We start from the raw sequence: 25,423 nt of genomic DNA, 5'->3' as shown, positions 1-25,423 counted from the left end.
TTAGGTGACGGCATATAAATTAAGGACTCTTCGATTGAAAACTATGACGTGGTCTAAGGTTCACAATCTCTTTACTATCATCCGTCAGCCCTGATTGTACACTTATTTTTAGAGTCATGCCACCAAAAAAGGGGAAACAAAAAACGTTGAACTTTAAAGTCGTCCGAATGTATGTTACTCAACAAAATCTGTTGTCCACGCTCTTTTGCCTTAGATTCGACAGAGGTTAAAAGAACTTTATTTTTATTAATTCTATTTGTTGCTTTCTCTTTAGATGTCAGCAAAGCTCTGCCGAGCTAGAGAACTGTTCGAAAAAGCTTCATGACATTGCAGAGGTTGCAAAGAAAGTGAAGGTGTCATATCCGCCAGAAGCACCCATTACTTTGGAGTGGATGAAGAACAAGTTAGAGACCGTTGGTCAGGATGTGGCCTCCATCAAGACTAGGAAGTCACAGGCTACCCAAGCCATCATGAGTAATAGAGTAAGTTGATCAAAGATAGGCAGTAAATGAATGAAAGTAGTGAAGAATTATAGATAAAACGATGTTTACTGAAGTAAAATCTCAAACGTTTGGGAACACTTGCTGAACGTTATTAAGAAGAAAGTGGCACTTCCAGTGGCTGCCTATTTACCATTTGGAGGATATGGAGGATATGCAAGTTGCTGTTAGTAGACTGGGTCTCCCGGAACAAGATTAAAGACTTTTGTGCAGATGCGCAGGAAAACGTCAACTGTATGGAGCCCTAGTAGCTATAGTCCATTTGAGTGATTGTTTGAACAGAGATACATTCAACTCTCTCTTAACGGACACCTCTATAAGACGGACACCTCTCTATAACGGACACCTAGAGTTGGTCCCTTCCTTTCTTTACTCCTTTTATTTGACTCTCTATAAGATGAGCACCTAGAGTTGCTCCCTGCCTTTCTTTACTCCCTTTGTTTGACTCTCTATAAGACGGACACTTAGTACCGGCCCCAGAGGTGTCCGACTTAGCGAGAGTTGACTGTACAGTGGAACCACGTTATAAAGAAATTATATATATCACGAAGTCCTCGCCATAACGAGCGATATTCTTCACCAAAGCAATAGTAAAACATGAAAAAGAAAACCTCGAAATGGCGATCACATTTTGCCAATTCGCCTTTCGTTATATCGTGGTTCCATGTAATCATTTCATCTTTCCTATCATCCGCCAGGAATCCATCAAGTCACAGGCCAGTACAGTGAAGACCGTTATGGTGTCCCATCAGCAGCTCATTGGTGAAGTGAAATCTATGCTCACCACAATGGCAAAGGTAAGGTTTTCATTTCTCAGGTAACGTTCATATTTTGTTGTAATAATTTAACTGATGGAGCCCATTCCTTATAAGCCCGGTTGTTTCCCTTGGGCGTCCTCGCCATGAGCTTTTTAAATACCTTATTCTAGAAAATTGACAATGCACTTTATTAACGCGATTTTAAAAAATTTCGCTAGATCATTTACAGAGGCATAACCTGAACATTATCATAGGTAACAATGACTGCAAATGCTTCTTTTTCTCCTTGACATATATGTATGTTGAGATTTTGTAAGTGCAGCAAATTTGTGTTGAATAAAGTAAGATGTTCATCGAAAAATTCGCGTTAATTTAATGCATGTAAACTTAACTTTTGAAAAGTTCGCGTTAATTTAGTGTAACGTAAATTTTTTTCGCGTTGTCAACTTGCATTGTTAATTTCCTAGAATAAGGTATTTAGATTTTCTTCTTTCTGTAAATCTTATGGCAAAACAATAAACTGAACTGAACTGAACTGAACGTGTAACAAGAAGCATGATACAATTCGAGTTCCGCAATTGAGAGGCTTTTCTTATGATTGTTTGTATTGGTTCAGGATGAAGAGGCTGCAGAGTCCCGCCCAGCTAAGCTGTTTATATCAACACACAACCGCCAATCAGAGGAGTGTTCTCAGCTTATTAAGAGCATCTTAGCAGGTGTGTGCACATTTCACTTCAGCAGTTCCTAGTTACTCACGACTGGGTAGACACTTTAAAGCTTGCTTTAGTTTGCATGTATTAAGTTCCCTTAGAGATACTTCTTGCAATTCTTCACGAACTGAATAATCTCCATGTTGTGTTTCTCTATTTTATAGTGTGTTCTGGAAAGATCAGTGATGGAAGGGACAACTTAGAAGACAACATAATGGAAGTAAAAGCCATGGGGAAGTCTATCAAATCTCTGGTGCAGTGGTAAGTTATGCCCCATCCCTGTACAAAGCAAACCAGTTTTCCGCCCTTTGCCTGCTATGTATCGAGCCTTTAGTTCAATCATTAATATACCGCATTAGCTATTTCTACTTACCATTTGTGTTGCTTGTGCCACTGGGAGGCGTCGGCTTCGTCGACAAGAGATCTGGGTACGAGATTAGGTAATAACGAGGGTGGGGTGGGTGGGGTGGGTGGGTGCTCGAAAGAAACAGGAGCAGGAATCCACTATGATTATCAGACGTTCAAAACAAGTGAAAATCAGCTGATTGCAAGTAGCTTGATTTGTACATAGCTAAATTCCTCTAAGTTGAACTTAAAATTGAATCACATGTGGTTTCAAGTCGCCTAACGCCCTGTTTAAACGTCGCATTTCTCATGTACCGTCTCTAACACAAATGAGCGAGAAGAATACAATTTTCTCGCTAGCATTAAATTTGGCACATGTGAAATGCGACGTTTAAACCGGACCTTAAGCACAATAGCCTCTCACGCAGAGATTTTTAGGGCTTCGTCGCAAACGTATGTTCCTTCCCTCCTTCCTTCGTGAGGAAGGAATGCGCGGAAATCCTAAGAACGTCTGCGTCGGAGGCTATAGATACATTCACAAAATCAGTGAATGTGAAGTGACGTAACTGGTGAGACCTGTCCTCTCCTCTGGGTAGTTTGTTTTTTGGTTCTTAGTTCTATACATCAATATTTGTTTATTATTTGTAGGGTTCATGACCACCTTCTGTCACTGGCTTCACCTCTTGTTCCTGATGATTCTGGTTCCAGTGGAGGAAAAACACCCATTGCAGCTCCACCACCCACATTTGCATCAGGTAACTAATAACTTGAACTAAATTATTTTCCCTTTGTCAGCAATAGTCTCTCCACAACTGTGAAATATATGCTTTGTACAACAAAAATGCCACGATATTGTCTTCTTTAGGAAGAAACCCTCCTAATCCCCTCTCTCTATACACCCAGGTGTGTAAAAGAACCCTACTTGTGGGCAGTAGCCTCATACCTCTTTTAAACCTAAAATGTTATAATTTGAACCCATTTGTGTTGCAGTTCTGTTGTTTTATTGCTAGGTTCCATTGTTAAGTGCCAATAGTGACCAACTTCAATTTTCCCCTGACAATGTTAATACATTGTTAAGAGATAAGGTTATGAGAATTAGTTGAATGATCACCAAAGAGAAAATGCCGTGATCTTTTATTAAATTCTCTCAACTGATTCTTAAAGAAAATCTATAGAGTTCAGTTTGGAGAATTTGTATGTGGATATTAGGGCTTAGTGGGTTAACTTTGTTCGTTCATTGTCATCCCAACCAATCCTGTGAGGCCTTGTTACTGCTGCGAGGAACCTCCCTTGGCGAGGGATGCGGTACTAAATGCTAATGTTTGGCGATTTGTTGTATTTTAAATCAAAGTACTGTAGTTCTCTTGATGAACCTTCAGTAATTGGTGTGGCGTTGTGTAAAGTGAGTCTATTGCATTTCTCTTATCCTTCAGCTCTTCGCCAAGGTGGCAGTGTTGCTGTACAAGGTAGTAAAGATCCTGTGGCATCAGATAGTGCTGTCTCTTCTCATCCAGTTATCCTACAGAGGGACATGACAGCCAGTCCATCCGGCGGCGCTGGTTCACCAACCGCTTCGTCCAGACAGATGGCAGTGGCAAGCCCTAAACGATTATCAACCACAAATCTGGCAAGAGACCCCAGAACGGGAAAAGGTACATGTCTACTTGTAGTATGAGCCAGAGTAGTATTTAAGCATTGCGTTTCGCACTGTGTGTGTGTATGTTTGGTTAAGAATTGTGATGTTTTGAATGATGGGGTTCATTCGTTTTCTCGAACTCGTTAATAGTTGATAAAGTGAAAATAAAGGATATCACCACCGTGAAGGAGATTTATTTTAGCTTTGCTGTGCTTCATTTTTGCCACCCACTTCTCAGGGTTTTGATATTGGGAGAAACATTGTGCGTTATGTGTAAAGAGGAAAGTCCTATTTGCTTTGTGGCTCAGGTACGTCTTGTTAGTATCTCAAGACCGTCATTCCCAAAAATCAGTAAAGCTTAGGACATACTGGTGTAAAGAATGACGATAGTGGAGACTTTTCATAGTAGCTAAAAGGCAACAGTAGCCTGTTACATCCCGCACATGCGATGGTCGTTAATTGTGATTTTTTGTAACAGCTCTTCAAGAGAGGAATACCTATGCCATCAGTGTATGGCGACGCGTGAAGTCTAAGCTGGATGGCAGAGATCAAGATAATAACAAAAAAATGTCCATTGCAGACCAGGTTAGTGAACTGTTCACCTGTCATTTGAACTGTGAACAAACTCTTGATCGAGAAACTTTAAGGGTGTGAAAACAGGATTTCTCTTCTGTGGCTAAGATGGAATGGTGGGAGGGTATGGTCGACTTAGCGAATTGGCCAAGATTACGCTTTGTTCTTGCTTCACTACGCTCTTGAATATTGCTTGCCCATTCACTCATAACAGTGGTCAATATGAAGATTTAAGAAAATTCAAAATTTTTGTTTTTTAAAAGAACCGAAATATAGTACTACTTGAGAGGATTCGTTTAAAGGGTAACACTATACAGGATTGTATCCATAGACGCAAACGTTACAACAACATTTCATCCCTCTGTAACTGACCTGCATGAGAAAGAAGGGGTTAAAATCGCTTATGATCTAAATGAAAAGGACTAAAAATACTTTATTCCGTGATTGTTTAGGTTGACTTTGTAATCCGTGAGTCACGAAGCTTGGACAATCTGAGCCAGATGTATGAAGGCTGGACAGCATGGGTGTGAAACCGCAGTGCCAAAGGAAAGTAGTGAACAAGTTCCACTCTACCGAGACATAACTGAGATGGCCAACCACAGCCATCGTTGTAGCATCAAAGCGAGCCGTAAGTCGGGAAGCATTACCAAGGCTGCATACTGGAGTGCGGCTAACAACAGCATTTATTTAACAATGCAGACCGCAGGCCCGAGGTCTATTTTTCGATGCTCTTTCAACCAAGATAGATTTTGAAACGAGGTTCTGGCTTCAGTGGTTTTGGCAAACGACTTGGTTGAATTTATTTGAAACATCCGTCATTAGTGCCTGTCTTATAAGGTAACTTACTCAGTGGCTTGTAACTCATATCTAAATGCTTGCTCCCTGTCACACCCTTTCCAAATACTAAGCAAACATTTAGTACAAGGCGATAAGTTACTTAAACACCTTATAAACATACGTTGGTCATGGCCAGCTTCACTTTTCCATATGTTAATCCTTTTATCTTGTAGAAAGCAGAAAAACTCAATACGATTAACTCTACTTTTTGCTGCAGCCAGTGACCCTAGAAATACCTTTTAGCATTTGCTTTAGCATCTTAAGAGGGAACTGGCAAAGGTCATCAAAGGATTGAAAATTGAAAACCATTTTTGATGATGCGTTAGTGGTACGTGGCTTATTAGTTTCATAGTGAAGCACATATGCTCCACCTGTTGACTGATGACAGGGGAATGAATAGAGTATTATGTGAAACACATAATGTTTAGTGCTTTAATAGTAAGCATACTATCTACTCATCTTTAGATCTAAAGTAACTTAAATGCAGCACACAAGTTCACCAGTAGACTACTTGTCACCTTTAGCAGTGCTGCCCAAGAACATCCGCGTTAAAACAACTGGTGAAGTTTTCTGTTTTGATTTCTCTTAGAGAGAGATTTTATTGTCTTGATTCAATTCTTTCTTTGCCGAACTCAAAGTGCGTTGCGCTGCGTTTCTAAATTTGAATAGATAGATCAAATGAACAGCAGTGAAAAATGCCCCTTTTTAAGTATTTCATATGTGCGGTATTTAGGGCTCGCACTACTCACAGAATGCCGGAAAAACTCCTGGATTCTTGTTAGTCCTATTGAAACATCTCCTTTTATTACAGTTCCTAAACTTCTTAACTGCATTGGATAAATTTGGCGTAGATTCTGGTAGTAAAGGCTGTTGAATTGTGTTGTTAGGTAGTTAATTTACGTATAACAAGCGTGTTACTCTTAGCGAAATATTCAAACGTCCAAATCCTGGAATCTTTGTACGCTGGGAAACTATTCCACCCCGTCTCAGTAGACCATGTGTCCTGTTTCTTTTCTTTTCTTTTTTTTTTTCAAATCAAACTGCGCATTTTTGTTTGCAATTTTACGGCTTTTGGTGGCAAAGAAAGAGTTGACTCCAAGACGTTTATTTTGTAAGGTTCGTACTGCCTCGGTGTTGATAATGTTTTAAATGTAAATTATTGAACAAGTCACTTGCTTGAGATGTAGCCTGTTTATCATTCAAAAGCAGAATAACTGTTGGCCAGCTTTGTTTTTGTGCGGGAAAGGGGTCAGGTAGGATGGGGGCCCCCTTTCTATAAAGGCGGTAACGAAAACTATTTGAGGAAGATGAAGTCATAAAGAATAACGATGTCATCGAAATGTCTCAAGAATTCTTGTCCATTATTGTAGCTTTGATGCGAATGTGGCTTGAGACCGTGTAGAGATCAATGTAAGTGCCTTTTGCCTATAGTCAATTAGTTTGTTGCTTTGTTTTATCGTTTGGCAGTACGAACCGTCATTTATTGTAGTCATTTCTAGTCGTTTACTCATATGTGTGTTATAGTTATTGGTGAAGGGATTGGTATTTTACAGTATTTACACATTTGGTAATCTTTTTTCGAGTTTCCAATGATTTTCATGTTATTAGTTACAATTGAATCATTTATTATCGCTCTTTGATCGCTAATCTCTGGTGAAATCAGCCTACTGATCTTGCTTGGTTTGAGCAACCAAGTTAAAAGCTAAGAGAGTTTTTGAAGCTGCAGTTCTCCTAAAGTCAAAAACAAGAGTGGAGATGAGTATTGTTTGACAGTAATTTCGGTGAGATTCGCAGCGTGTAGGCTAAAATTTTGAAGACCAATCGGTTAGAACTGTTGTTATTTACTTTGCACGCTAAAATGGCTTGATAAATTTAACTGACGTTACGATCAGTAAGACTTCTCTGCGCATGGGGATGTACTTTTTATCTCCCAAGACCTTGCCTAGTCCCTAGGCCTCATTTTTCCTCGCGGCCAAAGCGTTTCGGGTCACGTGGTCCATGCGAAAACCGTTCGCCTCGGATACGTCACCGAAACGAATTGACCGAGAGGGACTGGGAAAACGCCGTACAGGGACTAGGCAACCCCAAGACCCACAGCTGATTGCGTTGAAATAAGTTACTTCAATATCAGTCTCTCTCTCCTCCCCTGTATTTTATTATTTTCTCATTAGCAACGCAGAATATTTCATTAGTCAGACCAGAGGTTAGCAGCAAAGAACATAAGGCTGATTTTTACGTGTAATAGTTTTGTCAATGTAACCCGCTAATATTGTGCTTGTGATTTATATGTATACTAATAAATGTAATGAAAAAATATATAGTTTGCCTTCCTCTCTTCAAAAACTATGTTCTGACGAGTCCAACCTCAGCCAAGCCTTTCCAAGGTTGACAGGCGAGCACGGACTTCAGTTAAAAACGGAGTACTAGAGACAAAAAGGAAGTGCAAGCTGGGGGTGATTCGGATCAGCACTCCCTCCCCCCCCCCCTTCCGACCCGGCATCTCTCCTTTCACGCCCGCTTTTCTGATTACTCACTAAAATAACCCTTATTAACCCCTAAGATCAAAATTTGAATTCTCATTTGTTGCCCCTTTTCATTTCCCAGAGAAGTAGTGGGGAGAAGTTGATAAAATATCAAGCAAATTCATCTTGTGTGATCATGTCTGTAATTCTCATGACCACTCTGTTTTACAAAGCATTGATATTAGTAATGGTAACAGGACTGAGTGGAGTCCAATTTATAATGGTAATTGAACTGAGTGGAGTGCAATTTGGTCTGAAATCATACGCGGGATTTGAAATCACAAGTATGATTTCAGACCAAAATTGCACGACACGAAGTTCAATTACCACTTTATTACATCCATTTTGAAATTGCAGAATTTAGTCAGTACTAATATTTTATTGATCGAGTAGCCAGTTTGTTAAAAAGCCGAAACAAAAAAGCTTTTACAGCTCATTTGGTCTGTAATCATACGAGTGATTAACAAACGCGGGAGTCCGATTTGTTTAATCACGAGTATGATTACAGACCGAACTGGACGACACGAAGTTCTGTTACCAATTAATCATAACTTTAACAAAATTTGTGATATAATAAGCTATTTTTTAAATCAAAACACAAGAAATTCGAAATTTTGTTTTGCTAACAGTGAGAAAAAATCCATTTAAGCGCGCGCGTGATGGCGCGTACTGTCCAAATACTTAGGCATGACGCGTACTGTCCTATCAAACTGTCCAATTAATGCTGAAATCAGGGCAGTTGATAGCCAATCAGATTTGACAATTTTGTTATAGTTATGATTACAAGGAGAAATTTGATGCTGATCAGTCTTATTGCTCAAATGGTTAAATAACCGATCGAAATAAAGGTTAAAAAAACCGATCACGTCCATCAAATTGGTGTCTTAAAACAATAAAACGGCGGCCATGTTGGTGTCCCAAACAATTCCAGTGAGAATTGAGCTCTTTCCTTGAGCGCCTACCGTTTGTACGGAAATTTCGGTGAAAAATTTCCATCAAATGATACTGTTTTTTTTTTTTGGGGGGGGGGGGGCACCGAAAACAGGAACGGGATTGAGTTGTACCATCTACAAAATACCCGTAAATTTTTCGCTTTCTCTCGACATGAAGCCTGGCACTGGTAATCCAAACAAATGGTACAGAAAATTTTGGTGGTTTCGGTAAAAACGGAAATACCCCAAAAGGTTTTGTTTTTTTTCCGGAAAATTTCCACTGGGATGAGCCGTTCCATTTGAATTCTCCCCAGAATTTTCAGGGAGAAATGGTAAGCGCTCCTTATGAAAACCTTACCGCCACCGTAGTGGATACGTTACTACAAGGCACGCCCTGCTACAAGGGTAATTATTGAGCGCTTACAATAATTTATATGGAACACCCGGAAAGATCAGTGATCCGAGATCATTCAGATCATGGTCGATCAAATGAACCGATGAATCCTTGTCCAGAGTGGATTCATCGGTTCACTTGATTAGCTACCATGATCCGAGTGATCTCGGATCACTGATCCTGATCAGCATTTTCTCAAAGGACTAAGCTAAGAGTAGAACTGGTGTGACATTATGCTTTGGGATAAAGAAAAGAACAGGTCAGAACAAGAGTAGTAAAGTAATTTAATTTGAAACACTTTTTGTGGGAATTCACTCTCTTTGTAGTCTGTGATGTGTGCTATTAATTTTTTCTGTCCATTGCGGTGCTCACAGTAAAAAAGTGCAAATCAGTGAATGCTATTCATAATGTTGGAAGAAACTTCCCAGTTACCACCAAAGGTCACAGATAAATTTTAACAACAAGTCTTACAGGGTCGCAAACAAACAGAACAAGCTGTGGTTGTAACCAATATTGTAATTTTTCTGCAAACTACATTTCTTGGAAAATAAATTAACATACAAATGGTGTACATTCCAGTGCCCCACATGACCAAAACTAATTGAAATTGTCTTTAGAGCTCCATTGAGCATAGCAAAAATATGATTACCCAAGAGAAAAATTCTCTTGTATTACCTTATGAGTCTTGAAATTTGCATTTCACTTGCACATTTATAATTTTCAATTCGGCATACTTCTTAAGTTTATAGTGATTTCCGTCATAAGAGAAATTTTAAAAGTGTTGAAGGAAGAACTGTCCATGATGTCTGAGACCTCTAGACCTATTACAATCATCCCAGAAGGAACTGTCCTCTGTCATTTTGCCGAGCTTCATTTAGAATCCTGTTTCCTGAAGTAAGCCTGTAGTCATCACCCATCTGTCTGGTAAGGGGTTCACCTGCAAAAAAGTGGATATTTTTCCTCTATCATTCAAAAGTAAGACAACGAAAAATAGGAGTCTGATTAATTGATTATGGCTTGGAAGACAACGATTTATGAGAACACAGAGACTTCACGTGCTCTGATTGTATAACAAAATACATGGTTGTTTTACCATTAAATTCATAGAAAACTTTCAAAAATCCTTGCTCCTACTTAAAGCTATTTAATTCATACAAGTAATCTACCAAGCTTTTGATTTACTTGTCTTCTTTTTAATACTGGCGTTTTATAGGGTCATCCCGACCTAAATTTTCTCTCAATCTCATAATCCCAATGATTATTTTCGCCATCCCAAGCATACAGGGCATACAGGCACACAGTAATTTTCAAGGAGTTATAATAACTCCTCTAGTGGGTTTAATTTAACACCTTACAGTGGAGTTATTTGTTTGTGAGTTATTTTAACCCCAAAAAGGAGTTTAAAGAACTCTTTTCAGGAGTAGTTTCTTTTCCAAACATTTTCCTTGCATTATGTTATGCGGGTACAAAAAAACAGGACGTCCTGCACACTGCTTTAAAATAATATCAAATGAAGACTTTACCTGTAATGATGTCATAAGTGTAGTTTATAGGTGGAAGTCTTTTCACACCAGGACCTCGTTGTCTGCCAAGAAGGTCATGAACCTTGTAATATGTGGTGGAAAAGTTCATCTGTTGAGGGAAAAATAACCCCTGGTTGTTCTTAATTACTGTCAGAAAATGTTTATTCAAACGTTAAAAGATGTTCCTAATGTCACGAGCATGGGTAAGCTCAGGTACAATTCGAACCCATGACTCCCTAAATGTCCAAAATACTGTTAAGGAACTTTAACCACATAGAAAGCTTGACTGAAAAGTATTTTGCAGGCAGAGTAATCTCACAGTCTTCACCATATATATTTTGGATATATACTGCAAAACGTATTTCTCAACATTTTTCAGCACAGAAAGTCGGTATAAACTACCAAACTGTTTTTTCGTTTTCTGTACTTCCTAATGACGCCCAAGAATCCAATGTTCCCTTTTTTGAGAATTTCTGAAATCTTCTTAACAGTGTCTTAACTTCTTTTGGACTTTGAGAGATCTTTTCGGATACGTTTGGCCTATTTGAAGTCCTGGCTTTCAGGGGAATCCAAACAACTAGTGGGTTAAGTCTTTAACATTCTAAATTGTCAACACACCTCTTCTAATCTTACTGTCAATAACAGTTTTAATTTTTTTATTACTGATAACTGATAACATCACCGATAACGTCCTTGCATATTTTTATGTACTGCAAATTCAAAACTATAAACCTCTTGAGAACCCTGATGCCTCGTTGATTGAATCATATCCTCTCCAGCCATTTGACTGTTCCATCTAATGTTATCCTCATGGACCTCTTCAGCCTGTTAAATTATCATCACATAGGTAAGTTTGCTGATTATGATAAAATAATTATTATTTGTTTTTTCTTTACAGGCAACTATAACACTAAATAAGCCAAACCATTCTTCAGTATAATAATTATTATTTAGGCTGAGCAAAATAAAAACTGCCCCCCTAGCGAAAACTAACATGACTTATTCTTTTGTGCTGAGGCTTTTTTTTTCCTCCTCCAATCTACTACCCTGGTCTGTTGGGAGGTACAACCTTATATGACCTATATGGGGATGTGCCACTGGACAGATTATGGTTTTTGTGCTGTTTACCCTAAACAGGGTGAATAATTTTGCACAAGTCTGTCCTGAACAGGGTATACAATTTCGGCAAGTCTGGGCAAGTCCTAAACAGTGTCCACATTCTTTGTCCTATTCAGGATCAGGGTTTCAAACCTTCGGCAGCCCGACCTATACCCAAATATTGGTTGAGTACCCCCTCGCCTCCACCCCCAACCACCACCACAGGTACCATGGGTACCAGTGGTTTTTCTTGGGTGTGGCAATTGAGTGCAGTAGAGATGCTTTGAGTCATTTGCTGGTTGGTGTATCTTCAGCCAAAGGCTGAAGCTATGAGCTCCCAGGGTACCAATGTACTGACTTCTATTCACCCCACCCTAACATTTTATTGTCTTTACTTACCGGTCTGACTTGATGTTTCACATATGTTGTTCTTGAGTGAGTGTCAAGCTGTTGTCCAGGTAAAATTCCAATACTGAAGTTTGAAGTGTGTTGAGACGGGTACGCTGGTGGTCTCTGACCAGGTAGCAAATCCTTACGTCCAGAAAAATTCTGTTTAAAAAAGTGTACAGATCAGACAGTGTAAATACAAGATAAGATCTGACAGAGACCTCTTAGTGTCCAAAAGAGAATAATTGGAGCCTGCAGGGGACTCAGCCTGTAGGAATGTCCCCTTCCTAGTAATAGGATAATGGGGATTTGCTGCTGGATGGGGTTGAATCTTCACAGCTGGACTGACTATAATGGAGTTGCATTTTTATTAGAGTAACTAGAATGGGATCATACATTTTTGGGATTTGGGGAATCAGAAAATTCAGGTAGGTAGGGATTTCAAAATGGGAATATTTTTACTACATTAAGTGTAACCAATGTGTCAATTCATTTCAGGTGGCCTAGTTAAAAGGCTTTATAAAGTACATGCATAAACAGAAAGTTGGGATCATCAAAATTACAGTTTCCCGGCCACAGACTAGACTATAACGGGGTTGGGGTTCTGAGAGGCTAGTGGCAAGACCCAGCAAAAATTAACCCAAGTATCTGCCTATCTTCCTAACTACAAACAAAAATAGGTACAAAATATATAAAAAATAAAAACTGCTTTTCATGGAGGCCGTGTTCAAATAATCATACTTCGTTGTCAAGCTTGATCATTTCACACATGGAATATTGATGGCTTGTAATTTAAACAAACGGATTCTTGTTTGGCGATATCATTTTAACATCTACCAGTGCACAGCTTCTCGTCTGACCAATCATTTGTAGTTTAGGTGAACCATTTCACACAAAACAACCAGATTACTTTATTTTAAGAATGATCATTTCTTTATCATTTGAACCATTTCGTAATTCATCACTAGACCATTTGTGTTCTGTCTGTGCTATTTGACATGATTGTATTTTTAGTGGGAATGGCCGGCCATACATTTCTTCAGTAGACCTGACTTTCCGACAATAACATTTCATATATGCTGTGAATAGGATCTCTGTTGACAGGCTAAATTTCAAATACTTTGCATTGTTCCAGTTATTTTAATGTTAACATTGAATGTTCCGTCATAAACTCCGGCATGCCATGGTAATAATAATGTGATTGGTAAAAAGTAAACCAATCAGCTCAAATATAACAATGCCAACAACATCTTTTTCACACGTTTTATGTCATCGCAAACTTGTGACGATTGGAGTCAACCAGTATGTTTTTGCACAAATGACGTCATGTACCATGCGTTATGACGTCATCTATCATCCCTTCCCTATCAATTCTCAATATTTGAAGACGTGGTGGGTATTGACAGCCTTGAGTTAACCACATGTGCCACATGCCACATGTGCAGTCACTGTCTTTCCATGTTTATTCCTTTTTCTCAGGCTTAAAGAACGACAAATACACATCGGGTGAATCAAATTAGTCTAGGCAAACTGCCATCAGGCGAATCGACCTTCCAACAATATTCCATATACAGTCACGAAACCGGACATTGTTGAGTGTTAATAATTAAGCAATAAAGTCATCAAATTTTCCTTTTTGAAAGGAAGGGTACGGTAAATGCTGGCGGAAATGTAAGACTGTTCAAGAATGACTGATTGATAGTTCAGTTTCGAGATCCTATCAAACACTTCTTAACTTAATTGTTGTTTTTGTTTCCGCCTCGCACATCTTCAACATCATGCGATCGAAATTCAAACACAAGACAGCTGTTCAACTATATTAATAAAAGGAAATATTTACTCACCGCTTTCATACAGCTGATATATGAAGTCTGAACTGGTTTCACTTCATATGTAATCGTTGTTGTATGCATTGGTCTTGTTCCCTTTCTGTGTCTCGCCGACGGAAAAGTTCTCGAATGGCGAGAGTAATATGGCTCGTCTCCAATAATAGTGATGTATTTCGATCGATTTGTAAGCACGGCAGTTGTATCCGTTCCTTGGCCGTAACCAGAAACACAATGTGCAATTGTAGACATTTTCTTTGCGTTAAAGCCGAGCTAAACTAGGCCATCTTTGATTTATTTCGTCGTTCAGAATTTAGTCGTGACAACATAGAAAGCATTCGTTGCAATGTCACGCTTGTTTCCATAGAAACAGCTGGACATTCGGCACCCGCCTGCTGTTCTTTGGCTAAGCGTGGTTTCCGGTTTCTGTTTAGGAGCCGACCGCGCGAAAAGTTTTTTCTCGCCGCTTTGCCGCTGTACCCAGGGTAACGATTGCAGTTCAAACATAAACTGACACTCCCTGAAGGAGTACGATTGTGCCATAAGCTCATGTTTGAGCGGTATAGTTGCTGTTAAAAATGAAGAAGACGAAAAATCACTCCATTGAAAGTCTGACGATTTGTTTTTGCCTCATTTGCTCTCCCACCCCCGGGGGGGGGTGGGTGCTCCAATACATTACCTACACGGGTATGTGCCGCCCAACGGGGTCGTGATTTTGAAGCTCCTGATTTAGAAGGGGGTATCCATTTCAGAGGCGTTTTCTAGAACGGGGTATAAAAATTGTGGATCACGGCTTTATCTTCTGCTTAAAATTGTTGCTGATTATGAAGAAGCATTTATTTGATGTATTAGTCAAACAAATAAAGAAATATCTTTTTAAAAAAACAGGGCTATTTCAATTTACAAACTTTCTAGAACGGAGTATAAAAAAATGGCACATTTCTAGAACGGGGTTTCAGTTTTAGAGCGAAATCTAAAACTGGGTATAAAAAATTGGCCCATTTCTAGAACGGGGTATCAATTTTAGGGGAATTTTTTTTAGAACGGGGTGCCAATTTGTAGTTCTGGGCGGCACATACCCACCCAAAAAATACCCAAGTGCCCCCCCGGGCTCCTACCTCGCCCCCAGCAATTTCGTCACCACGAAGCGACGCGAGTGCCGTAAACTTCCTATTGTAAGCCCTTAGCCTGTTCCAGGCTCCGAGATAGTCGGGTCCGCTGAATATTGAGAAAGCGCAAACATAGCCTGCGTGGCAGGCGTTTGAAAGGGAAGGGAAAGGGAGTTTTAGGTGCGAGAGAAACCCCCTTTCCCTTCCCTTTCAAACGCCTGCCACGCAGGCTAGCGCAAACACGAATATTGGTAAAGGGGTTATATTCCGAGGGGCTTATAACCGGAGTAAAAAAGTGTTGCTGATCAAAATACTTTTGAATTTGATCGCTTTCTTACTTTCTTAAGCTTCAAAACTCGTAAAAAGTCGAATTCATTTCAATGCAAGCAAGGGGGGTTATATTCGAGGGGGCTTATAACCGCATGAATATTCTGTTTACAGGTAGATAGGCTGCTTAGCAGGCGTCGAAGCGGGTAGGGTATTTGGAGAATGGGAAAGGGAGGGATCGTGTTTTTCTCCACCCTGCCCCTTTGCTAACAGTTTAGCATATAAATAGGGGTGGGGTTGGGGGGAGCTCATAGGTGGAGGGCTTGCGTGCTAGGAATTTTCAGTAGTTTGCGGGCGATATCATGTTCACTAGACATGCTTTCACCACTTAGCATTACACGATTTTATATTTTGTTTGAACAAACTATAAATATTATCGAGAGCTTTGCTTTTAGCCCTGGCTATATCTATTTAGTAAAATCCAACTAGTGGTCTATTATCAATGCTGCGTTCTGATTGGTTGAGCTACTACAAGGCTATATGTTATAGCCCACTAGTAGCGAAAGCGCAAGCTTTTTGGCGACAAAAAAAGGATTAAAGTCTAGCTTTAACCAGCTAAAGTTGTTTTGTCTTCATGTTTTTGACCAGCTAGTTGGATTTTACTAAAACAATTATTCCTCATGGCCTCTGAGTCAATAGCCCATTTGGCCTTCAGCCTCATGGGTATTGACTCAGAGCCCATTTAGGCTTGAGGAATAATTGTTAAATATTATTATCCTTATAAGGAATTTGATATAGCTCTTATATGTTAGTCTTAGTTAGTTTTAGCAAGCAACAGGAACAACTCGGCGTGCAAAAAATAGAATTTTCAACCTTGAAGGTTGTAAGAGATGTGTCCTAAGCCAGTTTGGCAGCTACCTTGCTACCTTGAGAGAAATGTTTATGCACGGGGGTTAGCACTTGGGGGTAGGGGGAATGAGCACACCTTGAACTGACCCGTGAATCAGTGTATTGTAAAGTTAGAAAAGTAGTTAATGGACTTAAAGGCTAATTTTCTTGTGGCCATCGAACGCCGACTTTGGAACACGCCATAGGAAAAGATTTGACAATTCAATTCACTGGACGCTTTTAAAGCACTTCTGGAAACTCAACTTTCAAAGCATACATTAACACATTTTTGTTATTTCTTTTATTGTATGGTTCTTTTTTTCTGTATCAAAATTTTAAATCGCGTATAAAAATTTTTTACCATCATACGCTTATTATAACAAAATGCTGTACAGCATAATAAAGTATTCTTTGATTTTATAATTATTGCTTCAGTTTTGTTTTTCAATGTACCGTATATTTTTGCAATTTTGTAGTCATCAGACAGGTTCTGCACAGGGGGGTTGTGGGGGGTGTGAGTTGTTTGAAACTAAGGTTTCCGCTTTTCGCTTCCATTCACAACAGACAGTGATGCCAACTCTCCCACTTTTGGCAGGAGACTTACGCTTTTTTGCCTCGTCTCAGGCTCTCCCGCTTTGGCACATAAATCTCCCGCTTTTAACGTCCACTATAAATATTGAATACTTAGTAAAAAATAAAACAGACTTAGTTTTAGATTTAGCCCACTTTTAGCTCAAAACTTGAATTTTTCTTATTCACAGTACGGTTTCTCGGGCGTTTTTGCACATATTTAGTCATTGACAAAGATTATTTCTAGCATCAAAACGATGATTTCGAATTTTGATAGTATGTACATCATGTAAGACGTCATATAATGTCCTACGTCATTCCCATTGGGGGCTGGGTCAATTTTTCAGGGGGCGGGGGGGGGCATTGAAATTCCGGGGGGTAGTGAAAAAAAGACAGTATCCCAATTTTAGGTCTCCAGAGGTTGGCATCTCTGAACAGAGGATATAGAGAAAATGTAATAATTAACTAAACAGATGCAAGAGATCTCATTCGCTTGTATTTGTTTCAATGTATTGTCTTATCAGAAATGGAAACTGCTTGCCAGTATAAAGTACTCTCTAAACACAAATTTGAGGCTTCTTTACATCAGCTACTTTTACATAGTTTGGAAATAGAGGATACTTATGTTGACACACCTACTTTAATTAATAAAATAAGCAAGTTGACATGAAATGTAAAATAAGTTTGTAGTTTTGTAACGTATCGTAATAACTTCAGTCAGAATCTCCTTCTATTGTTTATATAGATCTATCTTCCTCAGTTTCCTTTCCTTTTTTTTCCCTTTTCTTAATTCCATCCTGGTGTAGCCCATTTTACAGTTACAAGTGGAAACGAGACTGCAGTTGACCTTGTTTTGATGCAACCCTTCTTCCTTTATTAAGTAAATCATGTTATTCTTAAGCTACCTTGCTTTTTTAATCATAATTTTGATAAGAAAAGGAAAGAGGTTTGTATCAAAACAAGGGCAACCTCAGCCTCACGTTCACTCAGAGGCTAGGGTACTAAACCCACAACTGTAAAATGGTCTATTTAGTTTTCCTCTGCCCACCCCTATTAGCCAAGCTATATATATGCAAGCAGAGGATGTTGGTATGTTCTTATATGCATGTATTAAATTTGTAACTCCTATAGACATGAATGGATCCACTTCTGAAAGAGAATACTTTCTTATGCATAATATCAAACAAAACTTAAACGGAACAAAATATCCATGTGAATAATGCCTAATTGGCCAGTGAACTTCGTTCTAACTAATACCCCATTCACACCAATTAAACATGTTTTATAAACCCAGGTTTCAAAAAAGGAAAACCATAAATGAAAAACTAGCCGACGGAAACAGACGACATTTCGCGACCCCATCAACAGTTTCCACGCGAAATGACGTCTGAGAATAGAGTACTAAAGTGTGACGTCATAAAAATCAAATTTCTGAAATTATGGGATTTGTCAGGATATTCTGAAAGAACAATGTCCAAGAGGCCTACTTGCCAAAAATGAGCATTTCGGGGCAAAGTGTATCTGAGATCGTACCCCAGTTATGCTTAGAAAACTCCATACAACGTCCCTTCTAAATTTTTTGGGTCGACCCAGAAAAAAATTAGAAGGGTTTGTATGGAGTTTTCTGAGTATAACCGGCTAACATCTCATAGACAATTTGCCCCGAAATGCTCATTTTTGGTAAGTAGGCCTCTTGGACATTGTTCTTTCAGGATATCCTGACAAATCCCATAATTTCAGAAATTTCATTTTTATGACGTCATCACTTTAGTACTCTATTGAGCGCAAAAATTCCATACTGATGACGCGTCACTACCCAGATCTGAGTAGGGCTTCTGATTGGTTGAAGCAAATTTCACAAGCGGCTCGTTTCTCAGACGTCATTTGCCGGGGAAACCGTTGGTGGCGTTTCCAAATGTCTGTTTTCTCAGGCTAAAGGAAAACTGGAGTACAGACATTTACACAAGATTTCACATAAACTTTAACATTCTCTGTAATTTTCACATAATTTGCAATAGCCATAAGTCAGTGACCAGCTTTTGTGAAGAAAACAATTTTAAACCATGTTTAACTAAACAGCTTTTAAACGTGTTTAAGCTTTGGTGTGAATGGGGCATAAGCTTAACTAAGCATCAAGCGACTGATACTCCGACGAATGCCCAAGGAGTACGTTTGAATTAGGGGACTGCAACAAAATAATGGTTTTATCAACTAAGTTGAATGAATTTACCATCGTAAAAAACCGTTCGCAACGTTTGCATTTGAAACTTTTTGCGGTGGTAAAAGCCCTTTATCACATCAGTTGATAAAAAAAATATTGCATCCTGGAAGAAGGATCACTGTGGACACAACGGACCGTTAAGGCCAAGCTGTGTCAGACCTTTTTGGTATCTGATGCATGGTAGCCTGCGTAGCAAGCGTTTCCGTTTGGTTTCGAAGTAAAGAAAGACCGAGGTTCTCGGTTTTGGCCGCGCGAAAAATGAAACAAGAGCCCCCTCCCCGCTCTTTTACTTGCGCCATTTTTTTGCGTGGTCTTTGACTCTCGTTCCTCGTTCTTTGCTCCTAAACTGCACGGAAACTTGCCTGTGTGCAGACGTCTCCTATTTCCTTTTGTTGCAACAAAGGAAATAGGAGACGTCTGCACGCAGGCAACACGGAAACGCTTCCTACGCAGGCTAGATGCATGGCTGTCAACCACCCATGTCTTCAAATATTGAGAATATTGATAGGGAAGGGATGATGGATGATGTCATAGCTCACGCACATGACGTCATTTGTGCAAAAAATACTCTCTGATGATACTACGTAGTACGATCAGCATTGCAGTATTCTGCTTGCAGAATTTAATATGTCTACATTATTATTTTTGCTGATCAGGTCTTTATAGATCCTACGTTCTTCGGCATATTCGTTTGCGGTCCTTTGCAGTCCTTTGTGGTTAATGTTTGTACTCTCTGATGATGACGAATTTGCGATGACAAAAAACGCGCAAAAAGATGTTGACCTGATTGGTTTACTTCCCACCAATCACATTATTATTTTACAATGGCATACCGGAGTTTATGAGGAAACGTTTGATGTTAACATTAAAATAGCTCAAACAACGCAAAATAGTTGAAACTTTATTGTCAGAAAGTCAAGTCTACTGAAAAAATGGGAAACTTCGGCGATTATCTGGAAGAATTCGTACTCTAATCTGGATACCGGGAGATATGGTCCAAAATCTGGAGTCTCCCGGATTATCCGGGAGAGTCGACAGCACGCGTGATGGGAGAATTGTCTCCCCTTCTTCGAAGGGAATATACGTGTACGTAGATACCCTGGTTTAGATCGAGCCCGAATATTATGGCCCGATTACCTTTGTTTAGAGTGGAAGACTTAAGTTTTACCCATTTCTCGTCCATCTTAATCTTGGCGGAAATGTCCGACATCCTGGAACATTGAACACAAGGGAAATTTGGGTACAAAATAAAGTAATACGTAACTTCATGGAATTATTAGATTTTTGGGGGGGTGGGGGGGGGGGGGGCGCAATTGTTGGAACCACAAATGTAGATTGCTCTCTTTGGGGAAGATCAAAGACCGGACCCGGGAGACGGCGGAAATCGAGCCTACTGATTTAGCAACAGAGGTCAGTAAAAGAACGGGAACGTCAGTTGACAACGGCGCGCTAAATAGGGAGCTTTAGCAACGACGACGGCGACAGCAAAGAGGACGTCAAAAAAGCAATAGGTTTATCACGCTTTTTTGTACATTTCTTTACCGTCCTTGCGCGACTACGACGTGAAAATGCCTAATTGCAAGTTTTATGGAGGACGTAAACAAGCGACGACGAATCTCTTTTTCTCAGTCCCTAAACTTGAGTGCGGTCCTCAAGAAATCAACTCCAGGGAAATTCGCCTACATTTGCCACTTTTAGCAAATTGGAATAAACGCTACAAAGATTGAAAAAACGGGAATTCATTTTAAAACTGACGTTTTCGCTGCCGTTGCCGTCGTCACTGCTAAAGCTCCCTAATCAGCCTATTTTTTAACAAACAAGACGCCTAAAGTCGTTTCCGTGGGATGCGTTGGTCTCTGAATTTGGAAAAATTAGGTAAACCGGAAAGATGTGTCATGTTATGAGCATCGACGAGTAGGTTACCTGTATGGGTTGGTTTAATGTGCGTATGACTGAATTTATAGTAGCCTGCGTGGCAGGCTACTGTTTCTCCGCCATCCACATCCCCTTTGTGCTTCCTCCCTATCCCCTACCCCTTTCGACACCTGCTACGCAAGCTAAATTTATAGTTGTCAGTGGTCGCAAGGATGGAGTTGATCTTGTTTTGATCCATCGCTATGTAGTTATTTCAGTCATAGCACGACTTGGATAAGAAAAAGAAGTTATTTTGCATCAAAACAAGGTTTACCCGTGTAACTTAAATTGGAATGTTAACGGAAACAAGTAATGGAGATGATGCGCATAATGCTCTCTGATTAACCTGAACAGGAACCATATGTATAAAGATACGTCATATCTTGGTAGTAAGTTGCCACAGGTAACTTTTTCAAAGAGAAATAAACATTGTAGTTTTAGGTTAATGGAACAAAACAAAACAAAACATCCGCTTGCTTTATCCAGGGTGGAACCCAGGGTTACAAAGTTCGATAAAGTCGATAAAGTTCCAATGTTTTAATCCAAGATAAAAGTTTAATATTCCAAGATACTCTTGATACGGTTAAAAATTAATTGCAATGTGTTTCCAAGGTCTCAAAGTTAACACAGTTCCAATGATTATCCCTTATTCCAAGGTATTCTAAGGTACTAAGGTCCTGATCCGTGTCCCATCCAGAAGTCCAATCCATGCCAAAAGCGAGTCGTCGATCGACGAGGACAATATTTTCTCGATTTCACCGCCAATCGTCAAGGGAACGAGTTGAAATTTACGCGATTTAACCTCCGATCGTCAAGGTGTTTTAGATAAGAAAAGAAAAAAACTGAACTCAAGCTGTGCTCGGCAAAAACTGGCGAACTCCGAATAGAAAAATCTATCGGAAATCATGGCCCGCAACCAGACGCTCCTAAAACCTTATGAAAAAGCTAGACCTAAACAAAAAAGAATCATGAAGGAAAGAAATAATTTGGCTTAGGTCGCCTTTCGTGACTTGCCGGTATCCCGAAGGATTTCGCTGGTTACATGTAACAAGCCATCCTAAACCACGAGTGGGAAAACTCTAACGCGACAAATTTGGCAAGGAACGTCCTGATTTCAACGGGCGCGATCCATTCAACCAACATTCAGACCGGTCCGACCGGGAAAAGAGGACCACCTCAAAAAGTGGACCTGTTTTTTCGAAACTTTTCCGGTTGGACCGAACCGATCCATTGAGTTTTGGACCGAAATTTCCGGAAATTTTGGTTGAATGGATCGCGCCCATTCATCGCCCTGGGCGCGATCCATTCAACCAAAATTTCCGGAAATTTCGGTCCAAAACTCAATGGATCGGTTCGGTCCAACCGGAAAAGTTTCGAAAAAACAGGTCCACCTTTTGAGGTGGTCCTCTTTTCCCGGTCGGACCGGTCTGAATTTTGGTTGAATGGATCGCGCCCATAGACTGCTTGCATTTTAGTGCGCATGTCCAGCCGTTATTAAGCGCGCCCTCATTAAAGCGCGCTCTGTCGCGATCGTTTTCGCTCGCTTCGTCGATCTGCCTACAAGTAGAGCTCAAATTTTTTCACGAGCGCGAAATGCGAGTGGTAGATTTAAGCGATGGACTTTGAGAGAGTCAAGCTTCGACCCTTCGTCGCTATTGCAGGCAAGTGTAAATGCTCCAGTACTCCCCGTTACACTTTCCAGACCGCCATCCCTACTCTTTGAAGGAATACCAGCGCAGATCTCAGTGAGGTATGAAGAGAGCATTTCATGACGCTTTTCCTGTTTCGACACCAAGCACATCAAGAAAAATTATTAAGTCGAAGCTTCTGAAAGTCTTATTTGTGTGCGACGAGTGGAACTCTAATAAGGGCGGTTTGTCCACTTTCAATAGAGAATTTGCCATCAATCTAGCTAGATCATCAAGGGATGACTTTGCTGTTCACTGCTATGTCTGCCAGAGCAGTGAATCGGACAGAGAAGATGCTAATAAAAATGGCGTAAGTTTATTAACGGCAAAGAGTGTACCAGGAACTTACGATCGTTTGGAATGGCTAAGACTTTCTCCTTCGGAGCTCCCACAGCCCGATGTTGTGATCGGCCATGGACGAAAGTTTGGCACCCCGTCGTATTGCATTGTACAAAATACAAACTGCAAGTGGGTGCAGTTTGTACACGTATCTTGCGAAGACCTTGGAAAGTACAAACAAACGGAAACAGATGCAGTAGAAGAGAATGAGAAAAAGCACAAAGAGGAAATCAAACTCTGCAAAGAATCAAACGCCGTTGTCGCTGTTGGCTCACGACTGCAGCAAAAGTACAGCAGATGTCTCCCAGACACGAACGTTCACTGCATCACCCCTGGAATTTTGGATAAATTTGTCAGTCTTTCAGATCAGAAACTTGCCAATGTTTCGCATAGTCCTGACGAGTTCAGTGTCTTTGTCTTTGGGAGAGGATCTTATGAAGATCTGGCGCTCAAGGGTTATGATATTATTGCCAATGCGGTAGGTTCTCTTGGGGAGAAGTTTAAGATGACATTTGTTGGTTCACCTGAAGGCCAACATAGAAATATAATGGACTGGTTTCTACAAAATACAAACATAACAAGGAGGCAGTTAACAGTACGTGGTTACTGTAATCAAGATGAAGTGAGAGAGATGTTCTATGCAGCAGACTTGGTTGCTATGCCTTCTCGTACTGAAGGATTTGGTCTGATCGCCTTAGAAGCCATTTCTGCTGGTGTTCCTGTTCTTCTTACCAGTGAATCTGGAATAGCTGAAGCTTTAAAGAAAGTTGACGGTGGGAAATCTGTGATCATTGACTCAGAAGATCCCAAAGAGTGGTCCCAAAAAATCAGAACTCTGTCCAAGAACAAGCCGGATGAAAGACTCAAAACGTCTATTAATCTCAGAGAAAGCTACAACAAGACATTCCCTTGGGACACCCAGTGTGAGAAATTCAAAGAGATCATTTTGAAGATGATGAGTGACAACTGCTGTGCTGAAAGTGTTGAAGGTAGTGTTTTACTGTTCTTGCCTATCTCGCCTTTAATGCACCAGTCAATTAAAAAATTTAAAATCCTCCCGGCCTGGGGGGTGGCACTTAAAAGAGGTTTAAGTAGAGGTATGCTGCTGAGGCCTTCAAAGGCTGACCCTGTTTAAGACAAAATCTTTCTTTTTTTGCTACCCTGTTTAACCCATTCGCCCCTGAACCGCCCGTAACCGCCCGTGCGGATCCAGGTCCTTTCTACCCATTGTGACGTCATCAGTTTTAACGGTCAAGGACAACTTTCTTCACTAACTTGTGCAGAGTGAAGAGATCTTTCAAACCATACCAGAATGAGCACAATTCAGTCAAGGACACCGGAGAAACAAGCAAAAAACCACGTGACATTGACCTAAAAATCTCCATGAAAATCTTGTTCCATTACCCACCTACCTTTCCTTTCACCTAATCCTAAGATCCTAAAAGCTTTCCTAAAAACTCTTCCCACCAAAATCAAGCCTACTAAATGCCCAGCAAGAGAAAAAAAAATGAGGCAAGAAAAGCAAAAAAAGAAGGGAGGAGAGAAAGCGAAAAGTAAAAGTCAAGACTGCTGTGTCACTTTTAAACCCAAAAACTGTCGAAATTTTGCTTTCTGCGCATGCCCGAACTTCGCAAGCTGATATTTTGCATCTGGATCAAAAGGCTGCGAAGTGTTCGACCTGTAAACCAGTTTGTGGTAAGTTTTAGCTCTTTATAGCACGACAGTGACCAGAAAACCACTCGACTAGCTTCAAAACGCGTTTTTCGGCAAAATCTCCAGGAGCGAATGGGTTAAGACAAAAGATGAGAGTTACTGATTCATTTCATTTCACATACAGAATTACTGCAGTTGAACTTCCAATAAGCAGCTACCTGTTATTAGTGGCCGACACCCTCATTAAGCGGCCAGTAGTCAAAGTTCTAAAATAAGAAATAGACCTCTATTAAGCGGTCACCTTTTTGCCATCCAGATGAGAGTTTTCGTAGGTATTGTTGTCACCTCCATTAAGAAACCAGCAAGTGCTTAGTTTGGCTTTGCTTTAAAAATATGATTAAGGAAAATACAGTCTTAAAGTGGTGACTGAAATTGGACCATTAATGCTGCTCCCATTTTTGCACGTTTTTTTTTTTTTAACAAAGTATAGTTTCTTCTAAAGTATAACTTATAATGCTAATTTATGGTAAACCTCTAGACGGAGTGGCTAGCTTCCAAGCCACGACTTGCCGGTACCTCGAGGGTCGTCATTTAAGAGCCAATGTCTATAATTTTAGAGAATTGGTTGACAGTTGTGAATTTTTTAATATCTTCATTTGTAAAATAACTAAGATAGTACGCGCGCTCTGATTGGCCTAGAGGAGTATTTGCATGAGAGTATGTAAACATGGTT

At 40.0% G+C, this 25,423-nt stretch overlaps 3 protein-coding genes across 3 annotated transcripts in view; 2 read left to right on the top strand and 1 right to left on the bottom strand.

Moving 5' to 3' along the window:
• LOC140941538 (serine/threonine-protein kinase SMG1-like) overlaps nt 1-7,675 on the top strand; it is a 57,849-nt gene extending 50,174 nt beyond the window's left edge. The window contains exons 70-77 of the mRNA XM_073390549.1: nt 275-482; nt 1,199-1,297; nt 1,875-1,974; nt 2,133-2,229; nt 2,962-3,068; nt 3,747-3,965; nt 4,428-4,534; nt 4,975-7,675. Of these exons, the coding sequence (XP_073246650.1) occupies nt 275-482; nt 1,199-1,297; nt 1,875-1,974; nt 2,133-2,229; nt 2,962-3,068; nt 3,747-3,965; nt 4,428-4,534; nt 4,975-5,052 (1,015 nt within the window). The 3' untranslated portion in view covers nt 5,053-7,675. The remainder of the gene's footprint in view (nt 1-274; nt 483-1,198; nt 1,298-1,874; nt 1,975-2,132; nt 2,230-2,961; nt 3,069-3,746; nt 3,966-4,427; nt 4,535-4,974) is intronic.
• Nucleotides 7,676-9,474: 1,799 nt separating this feature from the next.
• LOC140940748 (uncharacterized) lies at nt 9,475-14,397 on the bottom strand. Its single transcript, XM_073389710.1, has 5 exons — nt 14,060-14,397; nt 12,228-12,377; nt 11,463-11,555; nt 10,731-10,839; nt 9,475-10,144 (listed from the first exon to the last, which is right to left on the bottom strand). The coding sequence occupies exons 1-5, from the start codon at nt 14,291-14,293 to the stop codon at nt 10,038-10,040; spliced, it is 693 nt and encodes a 230-aa protein (XP_073245811.1). The 5' UTR covers nt 14,294-14,397; the 3' UTR covers nt 9,475-10,037.
• An 8,095-nt stretch (nt 14,398-22,492) lies between these two features.
• LOC140941899 (uncharacterized) overlaps nt 22,493-25,423 on the top strand; it is a 16,406-nt gene continuing 13,475 nt past the window's right edge. The window contains exon 1 of the mRNA XM_073390903.1: nt 22,493-24,026. Within this exon, the coding sequence (XP_073247004.1) occupies nt 22,763-24,026 (1,264 nt within the window). The 5' untranslated portion in view covers nt 22,493-22,762. The remainder of the gene's footprint in view (nt 24,027-25,423) is intronic.

The sequence above is a fragment of the Porites lutea genome, chromosome 6, assembly GCF_958299795.1.
Source record: "Porites lutea chromosome 6, jaPorLute2.1, whole genome shotgun sequence".
Classification (NCBI taxonomy): Eukaryota; Metazoa; Cnidaria; class Anthozoa; order Scleractinia; family Poritidae; genus Porites; species Porites lutea.
Note: the sequence above shows the minus strand (reverse complement) of the source record. Positions and strands in the feature narration are given on the sequence as shown.